At 41.0% G+C, this 25,123-nt stretch overlaps 3 protein-coding genes across 22 annotated transcripts in view; 1 reads left to right on the top strand and 2 right to left on the bottom strand.

Moving 5' to 3' along the window:
• Window positions 1-9,339, bottom strand: part of mark3a (MAP/microtubule affinity-regulating kinase 3a) — a 50,233-nt gene extending 40,894 nt beyond the window's left edge. For 8 of the 20 annotated variants that reach the window (XM_073483763.1, XM_073483760.1, XM_073483766.1 and 5 more), the window contains exons 1-3: window positions 8,688-9,321; window positions 2,000-2,182; window positions 579-632 (exon numbers count right to left, since the gene is read on the bottom strand). In XM_073483763.1, the coding sequence (XP_073339864.1) occupies window positions 579-632; window positions 2,000-2,182; window positions 8,688-8,738 (288 nt within the window). In that variant the 5' untranslated portion in view covers window positions 8,739-9,321. Of the gene's footprint in view, window positions 1-578; window positions 633-1,999; window positions 2,183-8,687 lie in introns of all 20 variants that reach the window. The other 12 variants (XR_012180200.1, XM_073483758.1, XM_073483765.1 and 9 more) reach the window with 4 other exon arrangements.
• A 3,614-nt stretch (window positions 9,340-12,953) lies between these two features.
• Window positions 12,954-19,780, bottom strand: eif5 (eukaryotic translation initiation factor 5). The gene is made up of 12 exons (XM_073483151.1): window positions 19,631-19,780; window positions 18,998-19,230; window positions 17,172-17,451; window positions 16,877-16,958; window positions 16,486-16,658; window positions 16,175-16,286; window positions 15,958-16,085; window positions 15,059-15,220; window positions 14,718-14,879; window positions 14,450-14,614; window positions 14,039-14,179; window positions 12,954-13,405 (listed from the first exon to the last, which is right to left on the bottom strand). The coding sequence occupies exons 3-12, from the start codon at window positions 17,241-17,243 to the stop codon at window positions 13,307-13,309; spliced, it is 1,296 nt and encodes a 431-aa protein (XP_073339252.1). The 5' UTR covers window positions 17,244-17,451; window positions 18,998-19,230; window positions 19,631-19,780; the 3' UTR covers window positions 12,954-13,306.
• Window positions 19,781-20,214: 434 nt separating this feature from the next.
• On the top strand, window positions 20,215-25,096 carry vps29 (VPS29 retromer complex component). The gene is made up of 4 exons (XM_073484287.1): window positions 20,215-20,299; window positions 22,876-23,067; window positions 23,567-23,802; window positions 24,575-25,096. Exons 1-4 carry the CDS (start codon window positions 20,297-20,299, stop codon window positions 24,690-24,692), a joined length of 549 nt encoding a protein of 182 aa, XP_073340388.1. The 5' UTR covers window positions 20,215-20,296; the 3' UTR covers window positions 24,693-25,096.
• The last annotated feature ends 27 nt before the right edge of the window (window positions 25,097-25,123 follow it).

The raw sequence follows: 25,123 nt of genomic DNA, 5'->3' as shown, positions 1-25,123 counted from the left end.
ATTCATCAGGTTGCAAAAGAAGCATTCACTCCCAGCCTCTGAAATTTGCATTTTAAAAGCAAACCCGCTTCCTGATTTGGTTTGAATTAACAAGGGAAGCAAAACTGTCACTCCCAGCTGCATGAACTGGAGAAAGGTAGAAGAAAAATCACACTTAGTTCCTCTTAAAGGCTGATAAATGTTCAGAGAAACAGCATTACCCCTCACTTTTCAGCAAAAGGCACTCGAATGTGACTAATCTCACTCTTAAAAGTGGCCAAAATACTTCAAGTTACAAGTTTCTTTCCTGAATAGTCTGAACAGAAATGATTAAACCCAACACCAACACAGATACAATCTGCTTTTCAGGCGTCATGTTCAATTTTAACAAGCTTTACAGTCCAAAAGTGAACAGCTGAATCATCTTCTCCACTGCATCAGAGCTCTTTACTCTATATGGAGAGCACACGCTCAGTCCCAGCATGCCCCGCTTCCCATTTACACAATTAATACTCAATCTGTTGTGCCTCATGAATTTATAAACGAACTCTGCCACAGCGTGAGAGTACAACAGAGGAGAGAGAAGGGGGGTAAATTACCTTCTGAAGGCTGTTCGGGTTCAGCTGCGTCTTGTCTATTATCTTAATTGCCACCTGTGGAGAGAGAGAGAGAAAAAAAATGCATTGAAACTGAGCTAAATGGAAGATAATGGCAGAGGAGAAGTGTGAAAAAGAGGAAGTGGAAATCAAAAAGCACAAAAACATCGAGAAAAGAAAACAGCATTGATTTTATCTTTTTACCGGGGAAGACAATCATTTAAAAGACGAAAAGTTTCAACTTCCTCATCAAGAAAATATGGCAACTACCAAATAATTAAGCGGAGAATCAGGAGGGGATCGAAGGAAAAGAGCACCATCGTTTCCTTAAATGTCGTACGCTGTGTTAAGATGAAGCTTGCTCTTTCTGGTCATCAATTATGAACAAATCAAATGCTCAGCAGCAGCGGCTCGCCCTAAAAACATCCATTAGTGCCAACAAGATTTAAAGCGATGAGCACATGGAGCTGGTAGGGCTGGGTTAGAGATTCACCTGATAGCAGAGCTCATACAACCCACGTTTGAGGGATCAAGAAGCATCTCTTTGACTAATATAAGCACGTTTTTTCCAATAAAATTCTTAGTTAAAAGTTGAGTTGTGGTATAAGAACTCTGTCTAAACACAATGGCCCAAAATTGGCTAAATTCTGAATTAAATCAGGAACTGTTGGATCCGTCTGGAAACTCAATGCCAGCTTTTCGTACTTGAGAGTTTTCTCACTTCATTTCTGTCGATACAAAAGGAGGTATTGAGATGTGACTTGTAATAAAACCTGAAAGTCAGCCCAGCAGTTTGTCATTTCCCCGCCAACATCACAGAGACGTCCTCGGACGGGGAGTCGTGTAAAACCTGCGTGTAAAGAGCTGCAAACTCTGATAAAAAAAACCCCTATGCCCCTTTAACACTAACACCTGGCGTTTGTCTTTAGTGTGAATGGGTATAATCGGTATTCACTCCCGCGTAAAATGACTCTGCATTAATCACAGGTGTTCATCAGCTGTGGTGGAAACAACACCTGGGTGGACACGCTAATTTTGGCCCCTTGTTAGGTGCGATGCTATGACGCAAGTTCAAGTTTTAGGACGCTGGCTTGTCAATACTTTCTCATCCGTCTCTGTTCAAACATCGTTCAGTCGGCACCGAAATTGAAAGAGAGACTGAAGTAACTACTGTTACATTGTCAGTGGCTGCGAGCCTTGCCAGATGCCTGATGGGTACTGCCAAGAGCAACTCTCAACAGAGATGAGAAAGAAGTGAGATGTCTCACTCCTTAGCTACTTCCATCATCATCTCCAGAAAAAAATATGAGTCTCATTCAGAATGTGATTGATTAAGACTTTTTAAAACGAGTTTCACTTCTTCGGGATGTAGTTTACGAAGTGTCCTAAAACCCGACGTCTCTCAGTGTCTGTGTCCGTCTCACCTCTCTGCCCGTGAGGATGTGTCGGGCCAGCTTGACCTTGGCGAAGTTGCCCTTCCCGATGGTTTTGAGCAGCCGGTAGTTGCCGACGTGCGGCTGCTGCGGCTCCTCGGAGCTGCGGGAACGCACGCCGGTCCGGGCCGAGCGTGTGCCGATCTCCTGACGGCCATTACTGTGAGACGTGTGCTGTGGAAACAACAAGACATTATTTTAGATGAAAGCCGGTCGTTAAATTGTTCTTGTGCTGTGGAACATGTACATGTATCTGCTGTGACTCATGTTGACCTGCTGTGACGTATCCACTCAGGCTCTGCAGGAAGAACTACTGATATTTATAGTTCTGCATCCAGGAGGGAAAGGAAGCTTTTCTTCCACCAGCCACAGATGGCTGATAAACTCAGTATTTCCAAAGAAATATCAAAGCCTCAGACTACACAAAGATATTACATTGGTTACAGCCACGACTACGTTTTGCCGTCAAATTAAAAAAGGTAAAAATTCTGTAATCTGAGTCTTTGATGATGCAAAACATCAGTTAAACCCACAAACACTCAGTTTACTGTCATGTAGCACCACAAAAAAAGTTAAATCCTCACATTTAAGAGCTTAGAACCAGTTAGTTTTCAAATATAATTCTTGAATAAAAGATAATCTATCATAAAAATTGTTACAGACAAGTTTCAGCTCTTCAAAATACTCATTTGCCGTGCAAACTGCAAAAAAAACCACTCAAGTTACACTGGTAACATCTGTTTGAACTTAAATCATAGTGACGACAAGCAGAGTTCAGGAGTTGAAGAACATTTTCTACCGTTTATGGATGTGATGATTAAAATCAGCTTCAGTTTTTCCCACCCAGAATGCACTGGAAAGACTTGTGCTGTCCCTGGCTGCCACATGTTAATGAAGGTCACGTTCACGCACAAGTAACTAACGACCAAAGTGAAAAAATGTGACCAGGTCGAAGAGACACATTTCTGCTTGTTTCCATACATTTGCTTCAACTCTTCCTCATTTTCTTTCTTTGTTTTGAACAGAAGCTGGTTAGCTTCTTAGCAGGTTATCTGCCAGAGACTATTTATTTCCTTCTCTTTTGGTCCATTGTGTTGTATTTTATAAATAGCGTGTTTATCGATGTTATTCTAGTGCCTAACGTGGAGCACCTTTAAATCAACAGTTCACCCAAAAATGTAAATTCAGTCATTATCTCCTCAACCCCATGCTGATGAAAAGTCAGGTGAAGTTTCCACCAAACATTCCTGGAGCTTCACAGCATTTTTTCCTAAACAACTGAAGTGGCTGGGGACTTGTTTTAAATTGGCTCCATACAGCTCATCCAACGTCATCCAATTCTCCAGAAGCCTCAAGATCCCAAATTGACTTAAAAAGATGTTTTCACACCCTTTAAAAGCCAAATGTTTCAGCAAAAAGTGATGTGAAGAAGTGGGTACACGAGCTCGAACATGCATCAAGGATGTAAATAACATCTTTTCAAATAAATATGGGATCTTGGAGACTTGGATCACGTTGGACGGGCTGTGTGGAGCGATATTATGTTTTGTTTCGGTTGTTTTTTTTACATTTTAAAAGAAGTCCCCAGCTACTTCAGCTGTTTAGGAGAATGCTGCGACTCTGTCTTGCTGTGAAGCTCCAGAAATGTTTCCATCGGCACGAGGGTGAGTGGATATTGACTGAATCTGCCTTTTTTGGGGAACTTTTCCTTTATGTGCCATAGAAAAACACAAAATGTTAAATTAAATGTAATCTGCAGCTACAATCACTGCCTTATCCTGCGGTGGTAGGCATGCAAACGGTCTGAAAACAGGACGTAGAGCAGAGCACAAAGCGACGAGCAAGGTTTCAAGAGTCGAGTTAAAAAGGGTCAATCCATAACAGCAGTCTGGTTCAAACACTGGTAACTGTTAACGCGCAGTCGGAGACAAATTGCTGCTCTGTGTCGTGATGTTGTGGTGCACAGCTCTGAGGGCACCACCAATGAAGGGATTGATTTTTTTGGGTGCCGTGCTCAAAAGCACCCCCTCTGTGTCCCGACAACTAATAAAGAAAAAAAACATCTGATAGATACTCGGTGCGGCCTCGGTATCGACTGTCCAACCGATGCCTCATTAGCTGTGGTGGTGCCCTCTGCCCCGCCCGGCTCGACACCTCCCCTCCCCTCCCCTCCACAAACCTAACTGACCCCATTCACCCTGAAGGGACAGTGATAAAGTAGGAAATTAAAACAGGAGTAAAGACTTTTCATGCACAGCTAGAATTTTTCTATAAAGCTGGAGCAGAGGTCAAAACACAATAAGAGAGAAACTTTATCTCTACTTAACGTTTTCACTCCACAGTGCACCAATCCAATTAAAAAGATTTATAGTTGTCACTTTATTAATTCTGTACGATACTGTGCAGATGTAACAGCTAAAATCACACCATTTCAAGTCAATATAAAGGTGGAACAAGGTTGCAATTAAAAGAGCTATATTTTAGAGATAGCACAGGAGACATAAAACGCTATAAACCACAATAAGGTCACATTAAAGTCTCTGCTTAGCAGCACACACACTTTAAGACACTAAAGGAATATTTTAGGACTCCTACAGTGATAGCAGAGGAGATAAAAATACCATCAACTAGGATAAGGTCACTGTTGAACACCACAGACAAACTGCTAGAAAAGAAGCCTGTGGGAACATTAAACTGTTTTATTTTCCTTCCACTGCTAATCATAAAGGACACAGAAACATTTTCTCAAAACCACCGTTTCTATTTTTCCAGCTCAAAACTTCCTGCAAGTAAAAAAGAAAAAGAAAATCTCCCTGTTATCCTTTGCTTTTTCAGCGGTTACTCACGAGGCTGCGGTGTCTCCTGGCTCCCTGCGAGCCCGTCATGTTTGAACAGGAAAACGCTCTGCCCCGCTGATGATGCCCATAGAGATTCCCACAACACCAGATTTTCCCAACTCAGAGCCCAGATAACCACAGAGAGACCAGAGGCAGCAGCAGCAGGGGGGACGCACTGATCTCCAGTCAAGCCCACTACAGGGCAGACACGCCGAAACACCGGAAACCAGACACTGTCCTTTCAGATTAAAAGCATCCAGTCAGCTGTTTTGTCTGTGGTGGGGAGATACAGTCTGGTCCTCTTATCTGTTCTGACTTAATCGTGCATAATCTATTTTATGAACAGCTGTAACTAACAATTTTTTTCATTATCAGTTTAATTGTTTATCATGAAGCCTTCTTCTCTGTATTACACATTAAAAACACTTTTAAATTAATCACCAACTATTCTGATAATCGATGAATCATTCGGAGTATTTCTGTGATTTCAGCTTCTGCAATATGAAGATTTTCTCTTAAAAAGATGTTATCTTGAGCTTTGGGAAACACTGATCCCATATTTTCCCCCATTTTCTGACATTTTAGAGACCAAACAACTGATCGGTTAATTGAGATAATAATCAACAGATTAATCGCCACCTAGCCATCAATATATATCCTAAAACACAAGGTGACGTCATCAAATGTTCTGTTTAGTCAGACCAAGAGTCAAAACCCAAACATTGTATTTATAATAATGTAAAATTAAAGATAGATTTTAATATGAGACCAAGAAAAGAAGAAAACTTTTGTTTGACAGATGAGTGAAACTTCTATTTGTATTAAATATAAGACCTTTTTTTATATTTTGTTGAGTTGTTGCCTCAAATGTGGTGATCAAACCCTTGTGACAAAGTTATGTAACGGATGGAGGATATTTATTTTACAGTTTAACAATAAACTGTATCGTCCAAAATGACATCAGTGGACAGAAACTGTAAACCTCACTGGGAATTTTATAGTTATAATTTACCCAAAGCATCTTTTTCTGCATTACGTTCTGTACAAAAAGTTTGGAGAGTGGCACATACCGGACAACATGCCGATATCTATTTTATCTGCGATTGGCCAATATCCGCAGATAATGCGCAAAGAAATCTGTAGTTTTATTCAAGGTAACTGTGTTTCATTTGTTCGCCTGTTGTTATAACTTCCAGATCAGATGACGCGTCAGCGAACATGACTAAACGAACGTGGACAAAATTTGAAAACATTACCTCGTCTGTCAACATTTGTGCCTTAGTCACATCAGATAACTCTCACCATTGTTAAACAATGAAGACAGCAACTCCCATGATCCCACTCTACTTCAACAAACTACGTCTTTCGGTTTCATTATTTCGATTGAGACTCCCCTAAAAAAAAATTTAATTCGCAAAAAAGCTGTAATAAATCGTCTTTTGATCCACTTATAAACCGATTTCTCCTGTTTTCATCATTGCTTCTACAAGCCGGGTTTTCTGGCAGCAGACTCTATGAATATGCAGCTACTGAAATGGCCTACTTTCCCCTGCAGGGATCAATAAAGTTTCACCACATCTTATCACCCTCGGGTCTTTGTTTGTGCTGGATAAGTCTTATCTCCAGCTGACTCTGTGCTGTTAGCGTGATGAGTCATGAGATTCTCATGATATCACATGCGTTAGACATTATGAGGCTGCAGTTAAACCGATGGGATAAAAGGACTCGATGGTAAGGAGGCAACAATGGCACAGGCTGAACAGAAACGAAAAACACTCCCAAGCACAAGTACGGCATTACAGCAAGTTTGAGGTAAAGTGCAACTTAAAGGTAGATTAAAGGTAATAAAATATGTATGTGCAGCGCCTCACACTGCTTCATTTCCTGCCGGAGTTAATGTTCTGGAGCACTGAAACAATTAGTCGATCGACCGCAAATTAAAGGCCAACAAATTTTGATGACCACTTACTTGTTCAGGGCATTTATCAAACAACAACGCAACAAACATCTGCTGGTATCAGCATCTCAACAGTGACAGTGTGCTGCTTTTCTCTGTGTTGTACATTTGTAAATGAATGTTTTAAGTGTTTGGACTTCTGGATTCTGGAAACATGTGATGAAGACGCACCATTATTTTTCTGTCATCCTATAAACTCAACAAAAAATAAGAGAAAGTATTTACATACGAGAGCTGCATTGATAATCCATTTATCGATTAGTTGTCCACTATAAAATGCCAACTAAATTTTGTAGTAATTATTTAAGACAACAGTCCAAATTCTCTGGTTCCAGCTTCTTAAATGTGATTAGGTTCTGGTTTCTCTCCTCCTCTATGACAGTAAACTGAATATCTTTGGGTTGTGGACAAAAAAAATACATTTGAGGACGTCATCTTGAGCTTTGGGAATCACTGACCAACATTTTGCACCATTTTCTGATATCTTAGAGACCAAACCGCGATCGATCTGCAGCTCAAACAGTATGCATGATGGTCTGTGATCAATGAGTCACAGTAAGTTATAATGATAAACTTCTCGTTGCTTCTCAAATGTGTGGATTTGCTGCTTCATTGATCTCTATCAGTGTTGAGGAAAATACGTTTTTGAAAATTTGAATCAATCTTCAAGTCGTATTGATCATTTGACGATGCGATTTAGAGCTGCAGGATCTGTGGATTCATTTCTCATCAGAAGACGAGACTTTGGTCGACCAATTGTAAGCAAAAATGACAAACCTCTCGTTCCAGCTTCTCAAACGTGAGGATTTCTGATTTCCATTTTTGAGAATGTGACTTCAGGTTTCGGGAAACCCGGCAATTTTTTACGATCTGCTCATACTTTTTAAATTTACAGAGTGATTACAGGATAATGAACACAACAGTTGCGTCCTTGATGAAATTAATGAAAAAAACAATTAGTGACAGAGTCTAAATATAATCTATAGTAGCAGCCCTGATGTTTTATTTGTTTGGTTTCTGGCTTTTACCAGAATGTGAATGTGACTTCAGGTTTCGGGAAACCGGCAATTTTTTACGATCTGCTCATACTTTTTAAATTTACAGAGTGATTAAAACAATTAGTGACAGAGTCTAAATATAATCTATAGTAGCAGCCCTGATGTTTTATTTGTTTGGTTTCTGGCTTTTACCAGAAAAAGTCATTGTATTTGTAGATATATCTCCTTTATTGAAATGTATAATCTCTGTATGTTAAAAAGCTGAAACATAACAATAAATAGAGTTACACGTTACTTTAATTTTGAAAATCCTGGCCGGAAGCTGCACTCGCGACACCGCCGCCATCTTGACAGTTGACAGCGTTCCATCAGACAGGACGTTCTATTGGTCACGAGGAGGCGGGATTAACGAAGCCCATATTTGGAAGCTGAACGGTGGAAAGCTTTGAGTGACAGGCTGGGAGAGCCAATGGCGAGCCCGAACATAAAACTACTGTTGCCTGCCAGAGCCAGCAGGCAAAGTACTGTAGTTTTTGTTCGTGGCTGGGCCTAAATATCCTGTCTGCGTCCTAATTACCGACACTCAAGTCCAAACGTGCGGATAAAGAATAAAAAAATAGATGTTTATGAATCCCAGAACAGGCAGTGAATGCGATTAAAAGGGCGTGTTGGACGGAGAGGATACGGTTGTTTACGATTTACCAACAAAGTGGAACCCCCCGTGTGAAACAAATCAGCGATCCTCCAGTTTAATAACGCAACAAAACGCCTTTAATAAGCCACAATTCCCCGTCACACGTCCACCTCCTTCTGGGAGAAAGCTCGTGATATAAACCAAAGTGCAGCTAGCTTAAAAAATCCCAACAAACAACCCCCTTTATACTTACACTTTCCGTCACCTTCTCGTTGACCGTCGGCAAAGGAGTTTTTGTTGACATCTTTTTTAAATCGTCCTTCTTCTTTCCACCAGCTCCAAAAAAAAATCCTCCTTCAGTCCGACAGCCGAAAAATAAAACGATTGCTTCGCTTTGCAGCTCTCTCCGCCGGGGGAAACGGTCTCAGCATGGATCGTGACAATTTTCAAAAAAAAAACCCAGACCGGACGTGTTAGAGCCGAGCACCTGAACTGTTAAAGGACTGGAGAGGGAAAAAAAAAACACCCCCACTCACTAATGAGCATAATAATCCCGTGTTCCGTATTTACATGGCCCGTGTTGAAACCCGACAGGCGCAGGGGAAATCAGTGTCCGTCTGTCCCGTTTCGCTCGGAGTCAGTGAAGCTAACTAAACTGAGGTTAAGGCGCTGTCGGTCGCCACTTCCAAAAAAAAAAAAAAAAAAATCGCCCCGGGCTTTTTTTTTTTTTCTCCACTAAACAACTCCGTTCAGAAACAAGCCATGACGTCGAGTGTCACCTGTCGATGTTTCTCGGAGGGATTCAGAAGGTTCGGCTGGCTGAAATACTCGCCGTCGACTCGGTTTCTTCCATCTCCGGCGGCCCAAAGTGAAGCTGGTCTGTCTGTTTTAGGTGGGACCAAAATGGCTACTCAGCGGCTGGGCTGGATTAGGCTGCGTTCACGGACCCCTCCCAGGCTCCGACAATCAGAGACTTCATCATCAGCAGTCCAAACAAGCCCAACTGTTATGTTATCAAATTATATTCTCCAGTGGGGTGAATAAGTGCTCTTTTTCCTCAATAACAGTGAAAACATCCATCCATAAGTAGGTCTTGAGTTTAAAATATTTTTTATAGGGTCAGATGTAAGAATTTCAGGTGAAAACGTAAAAAAAATGTGCTGAAATTCTCAAGAAAAACAGCAGTTTTGACATTTTGATGTCTGCGTATGGTGTTGCTGAGATATCTACTGGAGTCTGTCAGTCCAGCGCTCCTCTGGACCTCTAGCTGCACGGCTAACTGAGCTAGTTAGCAGCAGATAGTGGTTACTCTGATGATATGCTGCCCCCTGTTTGTTTACAGAAATATTATTATGCTTATTATGAAGAGTCACCCCTTAGAACAGCGGTGGAAGTCAGCTAAGTACATTTACTCGAGTACTAATTCGAGGTACTTGAGTATTTCAATTTTATGCTACTTTTTACTTCAACTCTTTACTTCAACTCATCTCAATCATCTGACAGCGTTAATTTGAGATACTTGATACCTTAATCGACTTATGGAGAAAACCAATAGGATAATAGTTACATTTACTCGAGTACTATACCAGTACACACACTTGTACTTCCTCCAGTACATTTTAGAGGCAAATATCGTACTTTTTACTCCACTACATTCGTCTGACAGCTTGAATTTGAGATACACAACGTGAAGTACGGTACTGCATCTTATCGTTTTTTATGTAAAAAGTATAGTAACTATACATGTTAAATAAATTGTAATGTAGTAAAAAGTAGCCTACAATGTTTTCTTCAGATATGTAGTGTAAAAGAAGTATAAAGTAGCCTTTAAATGGAAATACTCAAGTAAATCACAAGTGTGTCAAAATTGTAGTACTATAGTACTCGAGTAAATGTACTTCCTTTTCTATTCTATCGATTATTTTCTGGATAAGTCAAGTAACATTTAACTCAAATATAATGTCAAAGTACTCCATTAAAACAATTGTCTTTTCTCTAAATAGTTGCAGATTAATTTTCTGTCACTAGACTCATTTTGTTGTTGCAGCTGTAATCAAGCTCTGTGTGGAAATAAATCATCTTCATGGATCATCCTTCAGCATTAGAAACATTATAACATACAGAGACTGTAATATGCAGCTGCAGCAGGTGAAACACCTGCGCTCTACTCTTTTATTTCCTTAGAGAGATGTTAATGAACCCTGAATTATTTAGATCTTTCTGCAATTCAGTAATCAATGTAAATAAACAACGTAGAGATAAATATCTGCATTTATTGCCATTATTTTTATTGTATCCATTCATTAGTTTAGTGTTTGCTTTTGAGGGGGTGTTGGGAACTCACTGGACTACTTCTTCTCGCCTGTGATCAGAGATGGGACTCAAATTTGACAGAAGCTTCGATTGATCAGAGTTTAGATCCATGTTTCCATCCATTACAGATTTTAGTGATCTCTGAGTGCAGTAATCTGTAAGATACTATCCTTAACAGCCTGGTGTTTTCACGTTGACTTGCTGCCATTAAAGCCCCAATTACATAAATAAGATGACAGGATATTTTAATAAAAGTTGTGGTTATGACGCGAGGAGGAGTTTATGTATTTTTGCAACACGTGATGAGTGTTTGTCAGAAGCAGAATTAGATTTACTGGCAAATTATGTGTACAAGGAATCTGACTCATTTCATGATGACGATGTACATGTTAAAAACAGCGTATTAAAATGGATTTATATACGTTTTATATATATCAATACAATTCTACTGAGTAAAAAAAATACAGACTATGTCATGTCAAGGTAAAATGAATGAATTAAATGTGCAATTTTGTGATGTTTATGACATAAGACGTGAAGTTTGTTGCGTTCAGAGGTTATTGTGGGTGTTTCCTGACAGCCCCTGAAGGCAGCGTCAGTGGGTCCAGCTGAACGGGTGGAGGAAGTGAGGAAACCGGCTGACCTCAGTCCCATTGGACCAGAAAGTACTGAGAGGACTGTCATCAGCCCGGAGGAAGCGTCTCTGTGGGAACCAGAGGAAGAAACACAAATGCAAATATTAAAGAGAAAAAAACGCATAATATCCAGAAAAAAACTCCTCTTTTCATTCTTTCTGTTGAACTTAAAGTTGTGTATTTTTACACAATATTGAATTTAACCAAGTGGTGGAATGTAATTAAGTACATTTACCCAACTACAAAGTACTTTTTACATTTAATTGACACATTAGTTACTAGATATTTCACAAATTAAGATGTTAACATACAAAACACATGAAGAGCTTATAAAATATGTTGTAATAAACTACCCAACAATATATATATATACATTTATATATATATATATATAGTACAGCTGAAATTATTAGTTTATTAACTGATTAGCCAATTGACAGAAACTACTGCTTTTCCTTTAATAATCTGAATAAACTTGTGATAATGTTGAGGTTTGGGCTGTTGGTTGGACAATGCAAACACTGTGAAGGTGTCATTTATCAATATGTGATCAGATTAATTGATAATGAAAGTAATCCTAAATTGTAGTTTTGTACAAAATAGTTCAGAATGAGCTCCACCTCAACCAACAACAGTGAAATCCTGCTTTTACATTAAAGCAACATTATGTAAAAATTGGCATTTTGTGTGATTTGGCGCCCCCCGCAGCTTCTGAGTGCAACAGCACCGTTGTTCAAACAAATCCCAGGTCTGTAAGAGTTTATCAGACATAATGTGCAGTGGGTGGTGACTAAAAAAAATGTTATGTGTTGAAAACTTGAATCTTGAAGTAAACATGTACGTAACGCCGTGATCCGACCCTCTCATAGTGCAGAAACAAGTGACCGAGACACCATTCACCCTGATACAAGACGCTGTACCAGCAACATGATTTTCAAGCTGTTATTTTAAAGTAAAAAAGTTGCATAATGTTACTTTGTTAGAAAAGAAATCCTTCAGTTCCTATATATTTTGGAATAAAGCCAAAACTAGTGATTGTTTTTATTGTAAATAAGTCAGAATGTCAAAAAAAGAGAAATAAATGTCTATTAAATCATATTTAACAGCATAAAAGCCCCCAAATATTTAGTTTCCTATTATGGAAGACAAAGACAACCAGCAAATGTTTACATTGGAGATGCTGGAGGCTAATTAATTATTGGCAAATTTGCCTTCAAATGTCCCAATCAACTATCAATATCATCTAATCCCATGACTCTGGAACAAGCTGCTGGGGGAGATCAGACGGGCCGGCTCAGTTTCTTCTTTAAGTATCTCTTGAAAATGCTTTTTCCAGAATTGCATTTATTTTTTAAATTTTACTTGTAGTTATGCTTACTCTGCTTCCTTTTATTATTGTATCAGTTGCTCTTTTATTTATCACGTATCTGTAACTTTCTGTACTTTGTAACTTGTTCATGAAAGATAAGCTGCAGATGTTCCTGAGCAGGACTGTAGCGCTGATGTGCAGGGTCACAGTCGTTCATCACATGTAGAGAGATAACGCTGATCATGAAACATAAACAATCAAGTGTGGTGGATAGCAAAACATTCATTCTTTATTGACTGGAAAAATACAGGAACCAAAAAAAAAAAAAAAAAAAAATGTGCAGTCAAAATGATCCCCAAACACCCATGATTAAAATCCCCAAAGCGACTTCATTTCATCTCAAAAAAATTACAGAGTTAATGTGCAGCAAGTAAAGCGCTATGTTAAGTCATGCCACGAAGCAGAGGAGGGCTGAGGGCGGGTGAGAGGGGGAGGCGGAGGGGTGAGGGCGGGTAAGTAAAGGAGGGGAAAGGCCAGCCATTTAGGTCGTACGGGGCATCGTGAGTCAAAGCCACAACACAAGAGAAGCATCATCGTCATCATTAACCGAGTCTCTCAGATCGCATCAATGTCAATGTCGTCCTCTTCTTTTTCAGGCGTGTCTGGTTTCACAGTCTCCATTTTGAGCTCGCGGGCAGAGGACGAGTACACCACCTGAGGACAGACAACAGAAGAGATGAACAAAGACCAACAGCTTCGCGTCAGCCTCGCTGCCCACGGAGGGCTGAGAGCACAGTTTAACTGATGTCAGCGTCTCGAATAAAGGCTGGGGGGATTTAATGTCCAGGTTTTATGTACCGACACTCGACAAAACTAAGAATTTCAACAATGTTTTTCTATAAAAACCCTTTATGCTATTTAACAATGAGAACTAAAGTTTTCAAATATTTAAAAAAACACAAGCAGCTGTACCGTAACTTTGCCTGAAGGGAAAAGAATAAGTCAAGCTGTGTACGACTTCAAGGGTTATTTTTATTTGGATGCAGATGTCTGAAAGAAAGTTTTCAAAGTTGAACTCAAACAACCTTCAACTTCCAAAAATATCTCCTCTGCCCAAAATGTATAATCAAAGCCTTCGATCTCAGAATCTTTCAGAGTTCTTGTCGTGTGTGGACATTTTGATCTCTGTTCATTGCCATTTTTTGCATCTACCGCCTGAACAGCAGCTACTGACATTAATTTAATGCTTTCTACAATCATTTAAAGTAGGATACAAACACAGCCAAGTGACCTCTTCAGATAAACACTTGATTGTAAAACAAAGTGATCTACGTCCGTCTCCGTTACCTCTACGTTCTCATCTTCCTCCTCCTCCTCTTCTTCGCTGCCCTCGCTCTCCTCCTCTGCCTCCTTCAGCCATTTGACAAAAGGAGCAGCCTTGGCGTGGATCTCTTTGGCAAGTTCCTTAGAGACGTACTTCTTAGAAACCTGGTGGACGGAAAACAAAGTCCGGTTTGTTACAGCTCCAATTAAATACAGATGATCGATTTTATTTCCTGCACTTCTAATTTACTGGCACTGCTCCAAGCAAAACTAGCTGCCCACTAGCTCGGTTAATATTTAAGCTTGATTTTCTAGCCGTAATTCCTGTGTTCACCTTTCAATTCTTTCCTCGTCTGGGTCAAAAAGGGCAGAACTTGTAAATGTAATATTCAATAAAAGCTTAATGTGCGCAGATCTACTCAGTCCGACACACACCTTCTCTGCCCAGGCAAATATGACGTCTTCCTCCAGCAGGTCTGCGTCGTACAGGTCTTTGAGGATGATGGGAACGCGAGACAGCAGCTGGACCTGATGCAGCTTCACGACGCACTCAAAACCTCCCATCAGATACTTCTGGGCCTTCTTGTTGTTGTGGCAGAACTGAGAAAATCAAAAAACAGTCAGGAGATGATATAAGTCAGACGGTTCTGAGTATCCCAAAAATAGACTGATGAGAGCTACAGTGACGCATCAGTCAACTTACTCGCAGGAAGTGGCGTTTGTATTTCTTGATCTGGTCGCGGATGTTCTCGTTGAAGAGCAGCTCGCTGAGGATGAGGGGGCCCATGGCCTTCACATCCAGACGCTCCGCCTCCGCCAAGATCTCCTTATCAGCTCCGTCGATGGTTCCACTCTCTTTCTTGTGCTGGAAATGGAAAACAAACGTTAGAGGAAGGACACACAAGTCAAGATTTAAGTGCTCTCTTCATGTTCCCTTAAATTCTTTTATGAAATACTCAGAATTTCTACAAGCCACTAGTATATACACTTTCCTGTTACAGGAAAAAACACAGATATTGGGAATATAATCTCATTAAGTCATACTTTCACAAAGTTGTAGAAGAGGTTGACCCTCTCTTCCAGGGGTTTCTCCAGGTCTTCACTGAGCGTGAGGTTCTTGGCGTGGTCGCTGATCTCCTCCATTCGCCGCCTCTGCGCCTCCTCCGTAGTCTCTTCTGCCCAGTCCTCATCGTCGTCATCTCCGTCCTGCCCAACAGACACAGTAACAGTGAGGTCAGACAAAATGAAAGGGTGTCGGTGATGAAAGGTTTCACTGCAGGCTCTTCCATACAGTGAACACAACTGTGACTGTGGATTGCTGCAGTTTGTGCTGCTCCTTTATGTCGTTTTATTTTTATTATTACCACGATGGAAGAAGCTTTACGGGCGCAGCATCTGTGTCCAAGACAATATGTACCCATAGGGACAATAAATTATATTGTATCGTACCCGTTATTTACAAAGGTTTGGGCAAAAGTAAACTGACCTCTGGACCCAAGAGCTAAAGCTTTATCATTTCTATGCTACTGGAAAAGTTTGCTGAGGTTTGTGTTTGTACCTTCCTGATGAAATGTGAGCAAAAAAGGAGTAAGCATGTGGCATTGTGTACAACAAGCCTTAAAGAGTAAAACCAACTTTTGTTGAGGAAGGCTAATCACCACATAAACTAAAGAATCTGAGGTAGCTTTGGACTGTGTGATAGGGAGAGATTTGACATTGACGATCTTTGTTTTCGCAGCGAGTTCACAGTCAGCTGCTCACATGGACGTTGAACTCAGCAAACACAAGAGAGTTTAATGTTTCTTAAAGTTCCAACAGTAAGCAAATAACAGCATGTGTCTGACTTATGATCAGGTTGTGTGAAACTCCACATCTGCTCACACAACAGACAGACTCTTCAGCTGAATGATCCTGGACTGTTTGAAGGGAGGGAGGAAACTCACCACTGCCTGAGGAGCATCGAAGTTGTCTTGCGAAGCCTCTCCACTGCCAGAGCCGTTCTCCTTGTCCTTCTTGCGGTTCTTCTTCTCCTTCTCTTTCTTTACAGATGCGGATCCACTATCGGTGCTCTCTGTTATTGGAGAAAAATAGTTAAAGATTTATGTCCAACATGACAGGGTGTAACAGCTTGTGTAACAGCAAGAAAGAAAAAAATCTCACCTGGTGGGTTTTTGAGAATGAACGTGCAGAGTTTGTGTCTGGTGTCTAGCATGCCGCGGTATCCACAGGCCTTACAGGAATTGCCGATGGTTTGTTTCTTGGGATTGACATGCTGGAGGAAAGACAAACACGATCTTGTTAGACCTGGAGGGAAATTCAGTCTAGTCTTATAAACAAATAAGAAGAAGTATCTGCTTAACTATTCACTAAAGCAAACAAGTGCTTGTCACCTAAAGAGACCTGTCAGTTATCAGACTTCATAATTCTTAACCTTCCCTGGAGCTATGTGACAAAGGCTGTGAAAGATTTACCAGATCAGTTTCAGGGTTGTCACACTCGGGACACAGCACAAATTTTCTGATGAACCCATCAAGCATGTCCTGCAACTTGTTCGCCTCGTGGGATCCGTTGACGATGTAACGGTCGTTTTTGGTATCAAACTGGGTCTGAGCACCGAGTTCACAACCAAAAAACTTGGTCGGGTCTGTGGAGAAGATCAGAAAGCACATTGAAATCAAGACATTGAACGCCTCCTGGTTAGCTCATTCTAAAAACATCGCAGTAATCATTGATTTAAATGAATGCCACTATTTATAAACATCAAAGATTGGATTTTTTTGAATTCCTGGAGTCGCATTTTCCTTTCTACATTGTCACTTAAGCATCTTCTTCCGTCGCAGAAGATGATGCTGTGTTACTTACATGTTGGAGGCCTGTTCAATGCCTTTGCAACATCAACCATGTTGACAATGACCGTCTTGATTCCATTCCCTTTGCCTTCAACCTGGATGAGATGAAGACAGACGAACACAGACCATCAACACCCAAACCAAAATGTTATCACTACAGGAGGAACGTCTCCATAAATGTAATCTCAGGCAATTTTGGTTAAAGTCAATATAATGAAGCTATTCCCTCCACTTCTTTAATAACTCAAACATTTATGAAAACTCGTAAATGTACGATCTTAAAAGACCTGTGCATAACGAGCCGTTACCTTGGCAATCAGACGGGGCATCTTGTAGCGGTAGAACTGGTCTGACACGCTGCGGTTGACGTTGACAGACATTTTGGCTGGATGTTAGCACTATCAGTAAGATAAAAGGATCTTGGTTGGGGATTTTTCGGGATCTTCTGTCTGGAAAAGAGGGGATGACATAAACGACTGCAAGCGTGCTCGGTCTCTGACATGAAAAACGCTGTGCCGCTGTGGCCGCAAGCTCCTTGCTTGAAGGCTAGATTTCCACCACACAGGTTCCGACGGCTGCGCAACAGCTCTGAAAGAGGAGAGGGAGAAAGAGCGATCAATATTTAATAAAGAAAATGATTGAACCGTCACTTAAGATGTGTTCTAGACAACTTGACAGAATTGAGAATATGTTAACTAAATGTTGAGGTCACCAATTTTTAAAATTGCATACCGTGCAATGAATGCCAAGTTGCGGTTTCCCTGTACCCGATAGATATGCAGTTATCTCAGTTGTCAACACCCCAAAGAAGGGCTGCACTACTACTCATCTCATTTTTATCACGCATTGTCAACGTTTAAGAATTTATGTATGAAATACTCAATTAAATAAAGGCTTTTCTATACTGTGGCCAGAAAGTACCTTGAATTTTTCTTTTTTGAGATATGTAGTTGTGTTGCAACACTTTAAGCCTGTGCCAGACCTCAGGGAGAAATCCAGATATATTTACTACAGTTTGAGGATTTCTCTTCTGAATTTTTTGAGCAAAAATGTCATTAAATCTCACTGGTTTGAGCCTCTATTCTGGTACAAATGTAAATATTTACCAGCTGTCTTTGTTTAGTATGAGAGTAAACTTAATATTTGGTGTTTCAGACAAAATAAGCATTTTTGAAGACCTCAATTACATCTCAGAGATGTTTTTATTGGTATCTGACAGTTTATAGACTAGATTCATCATAATGAAAATAATTGGTAGTTGCATCCCTGATTATAAATATACAATTGTTGTACTTAAAGTGGTCTTGAACTCTTGATAGTCCACAATTCACAGGACATAATAAAAAATGATTCCTGTGGTGCATAATAATCAGCAACAGAAAGTCCAGAGACTCTCATATTGTCGTCCCTTATACAGAAATGTTTACCCATAAAAACCTGCATTACCAGACAGATTATAAACATGAAAAAGATTGTGTGAAAGCCTCTGCCCTCTGAAAATACTGCCGACAAAATGAAATCCATCAAATATCCATGTGATCAGACAGTGGGCAGGCATTATAGATTAAACCCGCAGCAGAAAAATAAAACCCAGCCACTAAACTGGATGCTTTTGTGGCCATATACGTACAAAAATGTTTTTGTCAAAGCCCTTTGTCTTACATGAGGGCCTCTGGCTTTAGTCACATAAGGCCTTCTCTTGTTATTAGGTCAAAAACAGGAGGCCTAGCAGCTGCCAAATAACTCTCCCCCTGCTGACGGCTTTAATACCCAACCAACCCCAGCCTGTGGCAGCTATTTTCTCGGCCGTGTCACTGTGATTCGACATGAAATGACTCACAGGTGGTTTGACAGTGTCCTGAGCTGAAGTGTATCAGAAGGGCAGAGGTCAAGTCTATTTCAGAAGGAGGCTAGCTTAGCTTAGCTGACTGCTTGGTGCAGAGTGCGTCATACAGCCACTGCACACGAGTGAGGCGACTGGGAGACGCCATTTTGATTCAGATGCACAGAAAACACGTAATATTGCCCAATACCGCTGACTACAGCCCTCTGAGCTTGGATAAAAACAAAACCACACGTCACACACATCGCTAAAACAGTTCAAATAGGTCAGAAAGTGTTTCCCAAATCTTACCGTTTTCGCAAAACAAAGACATAAACACAACGCTGATCGTCCAAGAGCCGCAGTGAACGGTGGTCGATAGCTGGTGCTGGTGTTGTATCGATTGCAGCAGGGTCCTTAATGGGTTTTTTTCCTCTCAAAGATGCACAGTTAAACACCCTAAAGCGTCCAAACAGTGCAGGCGTCAGGTTCAGAGGCAGAAAGGCGGGTTATCTGGAAAGTCCTCGGGGTTTTTGTGGGGGGACCTTTGGGAGAAGGAGCGTATTGTTATTCACACAAAACTGCGGACTAAAACGCTAACGTTAGCATCATCAGGTGTGACAGCGCTGTTATCGCTCACTGGGTGGGTGGCAAAACTGTCACGTATGCTCTAAAAAAGGCCGTAAGAGCTGACAAACAACAGCCACGACCACCAAACAAGCAATTAACATTATGTAACCAAGCGAGCAGGTAACGGTGGCGAGCTAACCGAGGCTAAAGTTAACATTACACGTGTTTCATCACCAAATTCCCCATAAATGTGAAAAATATCTGAAACATACGTTCGCGAAAGTGTTGTTATCCGCCAATGGATAAGAGAAAAATATACATCTTAACACGGGTTCGCCGTCAGGCATCTCCGTTATAGAAATAGTCGCTCATTACGCGAGAAGTCCAGGAAATAGCCGGAGCCCAACTGACGTCCCGCGGCTAACGCAGTCACTAGCCGAGGCGCTGTCGACGCGGTCGGGGTGAAAGATCGTATGATTAAGGTCGTATTCTTGACGCCGGGGTAGCTAGCTGGATTTTCTGTGTGGGATCACGACCCTGGACGCGAAAGCCACGTCAGGATGAGCCGGGGGAGATGTGATGAAAGATATTTCGCACCTTACCTCTCGAATGTTCTGCGAAACGCTGCTACTCACGTCGCTTTTACCGACCAACGTCAAGCTAACGGATGCGGCTAAGCTAGCAGCTTCCGGTTGTAGCGCGATTTTAAATTAAACGTCCGCTCGAGTCGCACTTGTTCGTGTGGCGCATCACCCCTTTAAAATGCGAAGTTTGGAGTTTTGTGTAGCTACTTTGCACGGCTCTCCGACATTTAATTTATCCTTCAGAACAGATCGTACATGTTAATTACGTTTTCCACCGTTTTTTCGTAGACGTGTCAAGTTTCGCTTTCTTATTTTGAAAGGACAAACGGAAGTAGTGTATGTAGTTTGACGCATACGCTGATGTTCTCTCTTCTCATTGGCTGACGTCGTGACGCCGTGACGTCGTGCGTACGTAGGCGCTTCCTCAACTTGACTAGCAGAAACAGCAAAATAGAAGATGGTGAGTATGAAATGGCGAAAAAGGGCATAATTTAACACATTTACAGGCCGAGTTTCGACCGCTGTGCGTGCACGATGTTGTCTTTGATCGGTTGTCGACGTAAGGAGAGCGACATCTTGGTTTCAGCGCGTCGGCACGGATCTTAATTTCAGGGTTTGTAGTGAAGCTTCAATCCGAGATGGAGCAACGATCACATGACAGCTGAACAGTTCAGTCCCCTAAAATTCAACTCAACAAGCCGCATGAACCCCTAAAGTCACTCTTTTCATTTGCAAGCTGGTCTTTCGGTTTCTCATGTTTGTTCACCAGCCATTCTTGTTGTCTGTTTAATTGAAATCACGACATTTTTTGTACTTTTTTTTAAACTGCTAACCAGCTAGCTAGCTGGGCTAACAGGCTAACAGCTACTTTATCTGTGGCACCTTTCCTGTGTAGCGTTAATGATGTTTATCACCCAGTTATTAAGCACAACTGTAACTTTAAATGCTATCTGAGGTTAGCCAACAAATCAGACTAAACTGCACATTATTCATTAATGTATTCATTCACCCTCTCTCTGTCTTTCTTATCCAACATTTGCACATGTTGTGCAGAAGTTTGGAGCAAGATATGTTACAAAAACATCAGGTGTAGCTGAACTTTATCTCCATGTAGTTGGGTGATTATATCTAAACTCCAGTCAGCACTTTTATTTGCTTCACCACATGATTTTGCTCACACAAATTCTGTATTTGCTTCATTATTATCATTAACCATCAGTCATTAACAACCGATTAAATCACATTGTCATTTAACTTTTCTTTTTGTTTTTGAATGATTAATATCTGTCTACTTAATCCATTCACTTTTTAATTTCTAATTTCAGTTTTCCCTTTTTTGTCCCAACTCTTTCTTGTCTTTTTGTTTTCTTTGATCATGCCTCGTGCCGTTCTTTCCATGCACACCTTTCTCCCTATCTCACCCACTCTCCTCCTCCTCCTCCTCTCCAATCAACCAGGCTGGTCACCGGGTAAGTGCCCTCGCTCTGTGTTGGATCCCTGTTTTCTGCTCGCTCTTCTGCCTGCCACACTAACATGGGATTGGGATTACGCAGCTGCGCGGAGGTCTGCTGTTTCTGCGTTTCAGAGCAACTAGCTGCAGCTGACTCAATGATTTGGTGCCCGACAGGCTATGATGCTTTAATTGCACCTTGCTCTCTGCTGTTGTCCTAAAACAGAAATTATTTTTGACTTACCTCCCCAAAATAGTCGAGGATAAGTATAATCTACAATGACTCGGACAGGTTTTAAGATCCCGTTCCTGAGGGTGTTTCTCAAAGTAATCCCTTTTTTGGGAATCTGTACTAGTGACTCATCTATTTCTAAATAGGAAGGCATTGTGAAAGGAGGCTTTCCACTTAAGACACGATGAGCTGTCCTGGTTGGCCAAAAGTTTAGCAACTCTTTGCTGAGGAAATCCAATTCTGACCAAGTTTTCTGCTTTTTATTTAGCGAATGAACATTTGATGCAGTAACAATAAATATATAAGGATTGGAGCGCTTACTGGACATAAAAAGTCATAAGAAAACTTTAACAGTTCAGTTTAAAAAGTTACTTCTGGGTTTCATGTTTTGTATGAACCTTCGTCTTTGTTGGTGTTTGATTGTTATTGACTTATCGTGTTGTGTGAAAACATAATTATCTTGCTCTCGTGTCCCGAATCAGTTTATTTAGTGTCTGACGTCATCTGTGCTGATTCAATTAATATTTTTCCACCGTGGGCTGTTTGGATTATATAAGAAGGAGTTACATTCACACAGTTTGAGTTCAGACACTTAATAAACTCAGCTTGTTACTCACAAACATTGCTTATTTACAAGTTGGAGCTTTATGAATTAAGCCTGTTTATTCACTGAACTGAATTAATGTGCAGGAGGTTGTTGTTCGGGTGCAATAACATAAAACTTGACAGTGTTTTGCTGGTTTTAAACAAGATACAAGACAATTTAACATTAACATCGAGGGGTGTCACGATTCTCCAACTCCATGATTTAATCGAGTTCAACTTTTTGTTTTTCAGCACTGACAACTATACCAATTTTTAGACTATCGAGTCTTAATTTAATTTAATGATTAATTCTTTCCAAATGGAGCTAGTCAAGTTATCTGGAGGGAATTCCTGTGTTTGTCCATATTGCAGTGTACATCGCAGAAAACCAAAATATCGGAACGTCTTTTTTTTCTAATAAGGTGCTGAGGTTCTGAGTAAACCCTCTTCCCAAACAAATCAATAAAGGATCTCTAAAAAATAAAATAAACCCAACAGCTGAGATGCTGTCTGAGTTTCCTCTGGCACCAGTCAGTCGACTGTCTTCGTGCACGCAGGATAAGTATCTTTCCATTTAGAATTGAAATCGTGACACCCCTAATAATAACTAACTGAGGAGTACAGTAGTTCTGGTGGAGTCCCACAGGACTCTATCTTCGGCCCGCTTCAGAAGCTACATCACACAGTCTAACTCTCTCAGGGCTCACTGAAGTCGGACTAACTTGTCTATGTCCGTGTGTGTGTCTCTGTGTGTGTGCGATGCCATCAGTTGGTCCTGGTGTTAGGTGACCTGCACATCCCCCACAGGTGCAACACTCTGCCAGCCAAGTTCAAGAAGCTGTTGGTCCCGGGGAAGATCCAGCACATTCTCTGCACGGGCAACCTCTGCACCAAGGAGAGCTATGACTACCTGAAGACTCTCGCTGGAGACGTCCACATAGTCCGAGGAGACTTCGACGAGGTCTGCGTGTGTTCGATGACAGAATGTAGAGCCTTGCTAAACACAGTTAGAAAAAGAGAGGCCTTAAATTAGAGTAAGGGATTAATTAATTCAGCGACATCGACTGGGCTGTCAGTGTGGGTGCAAAATTGAGCTTTTAGCTTCTTGTTCAGTACTTAACAGCATGTTGGGGCACGACATTGTTCATCAAAGTCCACAGGATTTCTAATAAGAGGCTTTGAATTAAGGACATAATTTATGTGGCTGAATATTTAATTGCAAGGAAGAAGGAAATGGCTGTCGAGCTGCTACTGAAGACTAATTGCAGTGTACTGAAAGTAATTGCTCCCTTCTTACAAATTGAGTTTTACCTGCCTGGTTCACAATTTTTAGAAACAGCCACATTAAAGAGCTGACATCCTTTTTAATATGATCATATCACAGCTGATTTCACTGCTTCATGTGCTTCATTAAACCTGTACATGTAACAACACAACACGTTTCTTATGTTCCCCCTCAGAACCTGAACTACCCGGAGCAGAAGGTGGTCACAGTGGGCCAGTTCAAGATCGGCCTCATCCACGGCCACCAGGTGATCCCCTGGGGCGACATGGCCAGTCTGGCGCTGCTCCAGAGACAGCTGGATGTCGACATCCTCATCTCCGGGCACACGCACAAGTTCGAGGCATTCGAGAACGAAAACAAGTTCTACATCAACCCCGGCTCAGCCACAGGAGCCTACACCGCACTGGAAAGGTACTGATGAAACCCAAAGAGGCTTCAATTTAAGAATTCAACTATTATGTCGACGGAGAATATTAATAAAATAATTCCCACCTCATCAAAATGCGACGCACGTTGCCTCTGCTGCCACGACAGCTCAGCTTGCCTTTTCTTTTCAAAATAAAAGCCTGAAGATGCAGTAACAGCTGTTCGATATTGCGAAAATATCTTAAATTGTCCAAAGCCTATATGAGACGCTGACAAACATGACAAAACAGCGGAGTTTGACACTCGTATTTTTAACCACAAAGAGTTAGCTAGTTTAAATTAGAGCTCCAACAAATAACTAAGCGATTAATTGAGAAAATAATCAACAGATTAATCAACTATGAAAATTATTGTAAGTTGCAGCCCTAGTTTAAAATAATTGCCTCCTATAAAGGGACAGTTTCCCCGAAGTAAAACAAAAACACATTTTCTCTCTTCCTACATCTAATATATTATGTGCTGAGTCAGATATCTGTTTCTGTTACTCCAGCACAGTGGATGTAACTGATATTTCATTAAAGCTGCTGACAGCCTTAAAAACAACATTTGACAAATTCAGCAGCACATGAATTGATTTCCTGTAAAGAGATATTATTTCTATGATGTGTATTTCTTTACGTTGAGATGTTCACAGCAGGCGATGATCTCCAGTGTACAGGTGTAACAGTAGAACCAGACTGACTGTCGTTACAAGCAGTCAGGGGGCGCAGGAAGGAAAACACTCGACCTAAAACACATCTGTCCTCTCTCCTTACAGCAACATCATCCCCTCTTTTGTATTAATGGACATCCAGGCGTCTACAGTGGTGACGTACGTTTATCAGCTGATCGGCGACGACGTCAAAGTGGAGAGAATCGAGTACAAGAAATCTTAAAGGAGGAGGAGGAAGAAGAGTTTGGTTAACGTTGCTCAGTGTCTCATTTCATTCCTTTCCACCAGGGGGCAGCAGCAGCCGCTCCCCTGCAGTCACCACAATGTTGATGCTGTAACAAGCTGTTCAGTAACTTAACTCTAAAAAAAGACCTATGTATTATATTGTTTATATGTCATCAGCATTTGCTTGTGTCCAAGCTGTCATTGGGTTTCTGTAGAGAATGCAATAATGTCACATGTATTTGTTATCAAAAGAAATATTTGGTGCCATTTTTCTTTTTTTTCTCTTTTTGTTATTTTCGCCCTCATCATGTCCCGAACATGTAACCAACAGGCCTGTAGCTTCATGTAGTCGGCCTTTTTTCATTCATTTCTTCCCCACAATAAAGATCTAATTTCACTCCAGCGGTTGTTTTGTCTTAAATACCAGAG

Source organism: Pagrus major, chromosome 16, assembly GCF_040436345.1.
Source record: "Pagrus major chromosome 16, Pma_NU_1.0".
Classification (NCBI taxonomy): Eukaryota; Metazoa; Chordata; class Actinopteri; order Spariformes; family Sparidae; genus Pagrus; species Pagrus major.
Note: the sequence above shows the minus strand (reverse complement) of the source record. Positions and strands in the feature narration are given on the sequence as shown.

Coding starts and splice junctions, on each gene's coding strand:
- eif5 (XM_073483151.1), bottom strand. CDS start 17,243: ATGTCTGTCAACGTCAACCGCAGCGTGTCAGACCAGTTCTACCGCTAC. Junction 16,959..17,171: donor TGCCCCGTCTGATTGCCAAG/GTAACGGCTCGT, acceptor CATCTCATCCAG/GTTGAAGGCAAAGGGAATGG. Junction 14,615..14,717: donor ACAAACGCCACTTCCTGCGA/GTAAGTTGACTG, acceptor TGATTTTCTCAG/TTCTGCCACAACAACAAGAA.
- vps29 (XM_073484287.1), top strand. Junction 23,068..23,566: donor TCCGAGGAGACTTCGACGAG/GTCTGCGTGTGT, acceptor GTTCCCCCTCAG/AACCTGAACTACCCGGAGCA. Junction 23,803..24,574: donor GCCTACACCGCACTGGAAAG/GTACTGATGAAA, acceptor CTCTCCTTACAG/CAACATCATCCCCTCTTTTG.